The sequence below is a fragment of the Chaetura pelagica genome, unplaced genomic scaffold (assembly GCF_000747805.2).
Source record: "Chaetura pelagica isolate M959 unplaced genomic scaffold, ChaPel_1.0 scaffold3, whole genome shotgun sequence".
NCBI lineage: Eukaryota > Metazoa > Chordata > Aves > Apodiformes > Apodidae > Chaetura > Chaetura pelagica.
The window spans coordinates 7455218-7460245 of record NW_009952974.1 but is presented as its reverse complement, the minus strand read 5'-3'; the positions used below and the strand labels follow the sequence as shown (position 1 = coordinate 7460245).

Genomic DNA, 5028 nt, shown 5'->3' with positions numbered 1-5028 from the left:
GGGCCCCAAGCAGCAGCTGGTGAACGGGTACCGGCGCTTTGACCCCACGCGTGGTATGGAGTACACGCTGGACCTCCAGGTGGAGGTGGTCACCCAGAAGGGACACAGCCGCTCTGTCACCAAGCGTGTGCACCTGGTGCGGCCCCTCAGTGAGGTGGAGATCATCCCCATGCCCTACGTGACAGAGGCCAGCCGCATCAATGTTGTCCTGCCCCTGACAGCCCATGACCGGGACCATGCTGCCCACTTTTTGGAGACCTATGCAGCAGCTGCCTTTGAGAGCAGTGAGAATGCAGTGCTCACCTTCCTCTTCATCTATGACCCCTTTGAGGCCCAGCAGGTCACCCAGAATGACATCTTTGCCCATGTGAAGGCCCAGATCACTGAGTATGAGCGCAAGTATGCAGAGGTGAAGATCCCGTGGATCAGTGTCAAGACGGATGCGCCCTCCCAAATCAAGGTCATGGACATCATCTCCAAGAAGCATCCTGTGGACACGCTTTTCTTTGTGGCCGGTGTGGGGACAGAGATCACTGTTGACTTCCTGAACCGTTGCCGGATGAACACCATCAACAACTGGCAGGTCTTCTTCCCCATCCACTTCCAGGGCTACAACCCTGCCATTGCTTATCACAACCAGGTGCCACCTGCCACGCTGGACCTGCTGAGGGATGCAGGGCGCTTTGACCGCGACGTCTTCCACGAAGCCTGCTTCTACAATGCTGACTACATGGCGGCACGCACCCGCATGGTGGGCGACGTGCAGGAGAACGAGGACATCCTGGAGACCCTGGATATCTACGACATGTTCGTCAAGTACTCCAACCTGCACGTCTTCCGGGCTGTGGAGCCTGCCCTGCTGCAGCGCTACAGGCACCAGGCCTGCAACCCCCGGCTGAGCGAGGAGATCTACCACCGCTGTGTGCAGAGCAGCCTCGAGGGCGTAGGCTCTCGCTCCCAACTGGCCATGGTGCTTTTTGAGCAGGAGCAGGGGAACAGCACCTGAACCCTGGGGCACAGACAGGCTGGCCCTGCCCTGCCTGCCTGCCCCACCTCTTCTGCTGCCCAAATCTGTACTCCTCTTCCTGACAACTGCCAGGATCGCTGGTGCCCAGGCTTGTAACTTGCCCCGCTGGGGCTGGCCAGGCCGGGGTCTGCCAGCCCAGAGTGCCCAGGTCCTTCCAGAGCAGCTGTGGCTGCGTAGACCCCGGGGTGAGGTGGGGTTGGAGTTGTTGAGCTGCCAGCTGGGATGCCCAGCTCCTCACCCTGCAGCTGCTGGACACTGGCTCCATCCCTCCGTCCTGGCCACACTGCCCAGCAGGGAGGCAGCGGGCTGCCCTGTCCCTTGCTGTCCCCCCTCAACCAGGGGCACACAGAGTCCGAGGTCCCCCTGCTGCAGTGACTGCCACAGGGCTGGTGGTGATCCCACCCTGGGATGGGGCTGTACCCCTTGCTCCTTTGGTGCATTAGCCTGATCATGCAGGGACAGTGGAATGGGGCATGTCCTACCCCAAAAGAGCAATAAGGACATTGGGTTTGGGGTTTTGCCACGTGGCAACAAGCCAGGGCACTCCCAGTGAGTCAGGGTGGGAGGTCCTGGCCCCCAGGGCCAGTGGGCACAGGGGGTGCCGGAGGGGATCCTGCTGTATTCACGTACCGTGAGCTGCTCCCCATGGGAACCGTGACCCAGGCCGCTTTGGCCTTCGCAATATTGGTAGGACGTCGGGGGTCGCAGCCCTCGGATGAGAGCCTCCTGACAGGTGGCAGCCCTGCTGCCATGGGGCACCTCGGGGGTGGGGGACGTGGTGCCTGGCTTGGTGGGCGTGGCAGAGGGTTTGGCTGTGCATCTCCTAAGGAGAAAGTGACTGAGGAGCTGCTCTCTGCTCCTCACTTGTATTTAATAGTGGGGAGGTGAGGGGGGGTGCGTTTACACTAATAAAACGGAGAGATGAACCAGTGGGTCTGGCTGGTTCTTCACCAAGGCATCTCTGGGCATCCTGCTGGAGTTCTGTGTGGAGGGAGGTGCTGGCTGCTTGTACAAAAGATGGCTGGACCATTTCCTCGCAGGACTGCTGCTTTCCCCAGGCGTTCTCTGCCTGATCTGGGAGATGATTTCCTCTCCTTAGTGAGGCCAGGGGAAGCTGTCGGCTTAGGGACAGGCTCGCAGACACCAGGCCAAGCCAACAGTTGGAAATGCTAGCTTGAACACCTGGGGACTCACAGCAGGAGTCCTGTGATGTGGGTGTTGTTCTCTTCTCTCAAGTAACAAGGGATAGGACAAAAGGGAATGGCCTCACATTGTGCCAGGGAAGGTTTAGATGGGATACAAGGAAAAATTTCTTCACCGAAAGGATTGTCAAGCACAGGAACATGCTGCCCAGGGAAGTGGTGGAGTCACCACCAAAGTGTGGTGGTGAGGGGTTGGTGCAGCCGTGTGTCCTCCCTATGTGGGCTGTCCCCATAGCCTTCATGGGCTGTGCGTGAGTAAGAGGGGACCCTTGGCCATGTTGAGCACTTCCTTGTGGCATCTGGGATCAGCTCCAAAGGAAATTCCTGGGCCAGAAATCACATCTGAGCACTGTGTTGAATTATTACTGCTAGGCTACTGATGAATCATTACTCTGGGTTTCTCAGGCTCTTTGGCATCTCAGGGCTTCTCAACTTCTTGTGGTTTCCAGATCCTCACTGCCATGGTGGTGTGTCAAGCAAAGCACCATGGTCCTGCCCCAGACTGTCTCACCACCTGCACAGCTCCTATCTGCAGTGTGCAAAGCAGGGACTATGTCCCCTGCCCATGCTGTCTGCTCCAGGCATGATTTTCATGGCTCTGAATATTCTTTCCACTAATTCCTTGGTCATCACTTTTCACTTGTTCATGAAACACCCGTGTCAAAGAGACATCCCCAGGAAAATTAACTGAACTGACTTGCTGTTAGTTAGCCAGGCTGTAAGGGCTCAGCAGAACTCAGGGAAAAGCCCCTGGGCTGTGTGACATGCCTTCCCAAAGAAGGCATATCATCCCCTTATCATTCATATGTTCCTGCTCCAGTCTTCATATCCACCGTGTAGGAGGATATATGTTTAAATATAATTTTATTATATTTCAGACAGTAACCGTTGCTCTGAGTATTTCTATTTTTGATCTTCCCCATGCGCATCCCTAATTCCCTTTAAATGTGAATCTGGGACAGCAGGAGTGAGGCGGATGGAGGTGCGTTGCGGATACATTTCTCTTCTGAAAAGCAGAGCTTGGAAGTTGGATGTGATGAGGTATTAGAAGAGTATCCAAATGGTAATAAAGCAAGCTGGCTTCAAATCAAGTTGGCTGCAAAAAGAAGTGCCAAATTGTCATTTAATTGTCACAAGATGGTCTAGATAGAGTTACTCATGTCTCCTCTTTGTTGTTTGCCCAGGCAGAGCTAGGTTATGTTTGCATACCTGATGCTCTGTGCTACCAACACCAATGAAGCCCCTCCCTGCACCAGCAAGCAAATGACCTACGAGCAAATTACAGTCCCCAGGGCCCTCCCCTTGAAAAAGGAGCTGGCAGTGTTGGAAGCTGCTTTGGTGTTTGACAAGTTATTTGCAGCATCACAGCATGCTGAAACCCTCCTCTTTGCCTGGCTGGCAGGTGCAGGCAGTGCTCTGGACCAGGACTGTGACACTCTTGAAAGAGGCGGAGAGGAGCCCTGGGTGCTGACGTGGGTGGCTGAGCAGACAGGGACTTTCTGCAATCCCTGTTCAGTTTTGACTGGTACTGGAAGTGTTCAAAGCCAGGCTGGATGGGGCTTTGATCAACCTGGTCTAGTGGCCGGGGGGTTGGAACTAGGTGGTATTTAAGGTCCCTTCCAACACAAACCATTCTGTGATTCCATACAAAGTCCTGATTTTTGTCCAGAGGCAGAGCAGTGAAAGCGTAATTTTCCCAGTGGGGCAGGAGAAGACAGATCTGCCACCTGTAGACTTCTGCTTCCCTCAAGAAAATTCTGTAAAAGTGTTACTGGCTTCCCACGGTCTTCATGAAGAGCAGCTCAGGTTCTTCTTGGGGAGCTTTTTGGAAGAGGGTGTGAAGGGTCAGCTCAGAGCAAAGCACTCCAAAGCACAAGAGAGGCAGGCTGGGCACATGGGCTGGGTGGGCACCAGCCTCCCCTGTCCTTCCTGCACCGTGGCAAGGCAAGGGACTTAAACCAGGGAATACCCAAGCTGCTGCTCTGCTGTTCTCCCTCCCAGTTTTGTTCCCCCAGTGTGGCCATGCAGCAGAGAGCCTGCAAGCAGGGAAGGCAAAGCCTGCTTCTCTAGCCCTGCTTGGGTCACTTCGGGCTGTGCTAAACCCGGTGGCAGAGTCACTTCAGCCCCATCAATGTTAATCGGCTCGATAGCTGACCTGGAGGATGCAGGAAATGAGGCTGTGCCAGGAGAGGGCTGAAGGGTAAGGATAAGCACAATGCCCTTTTATCCCTCTGCTTTCATTGGGAAGGGGCCAGCGATGCCTCACTGCCTGTCCCACGGGAGCAGCTCTGCCAGCTGCCTAGTGGGAACCAACCCTGGCAAATATTTCCATCCAACTGCAAGCAGGATGGGGAAGCTGTGCTGCTTAAGGAGGAGCAGGAAGGGTGATACCAGGCTTTGCCTGTGCCCGGTGCACAGCCTAATGCACTACTAAGAACCCCCTGAGGGTGCAGAGGGCTTTAGCCAGGAGCTTTTCTGGCCAAGCTCAGGAGAAACAAGGCTTTGGTTGGGGCTTTGAGCAACTGGATCTAGTAGAAGGTGTCCCTGCCCGTGCAGAGGAGTTGGAACTAGATGATCTTTAAGGTCCCTTTCAACCCAAAGCATTTTGTGAAATCAGAGTCTTTTGATGAAGAGGAAAACAGCCATTAGCTGCAAGTGCAGACAGGGCTGTGGCTGGCTGTGCCTGCCTGCAGGGGTTTCCCTGCACAGGGATGTCAGTCCACTCAGCTATGTCCACGGATGCCCCTTCCAGGGACATAGAGCCCCCATCAAGGGAGGCTGCAGGAGCCTGAAGCTCTG

At 55.2% G+C, this 5028-nt stretch overlaps 1 protein-coding gene across 1 annotated transcript in view; it reads left to right on the top strand.

Annotated features, from left to right (window-relative positions):
• Positions 1-1006, top strand: part of CHPF (chondroitin polymerizing factor) — a 2759-nt gene extending 1753 nt beyond the window's left edge. The window contains exon 4 of the mRNA XM_009996080.1: positions 3-1006. Coding sequence (XP_009994382.1) covers positions 3-1006 — 1004 coding nt within the window. The remainder of the gene's footprint in view (positions 1-2) is intronic.
• Positions 1007-5028: the final 4022 nt, after the last annotated feature.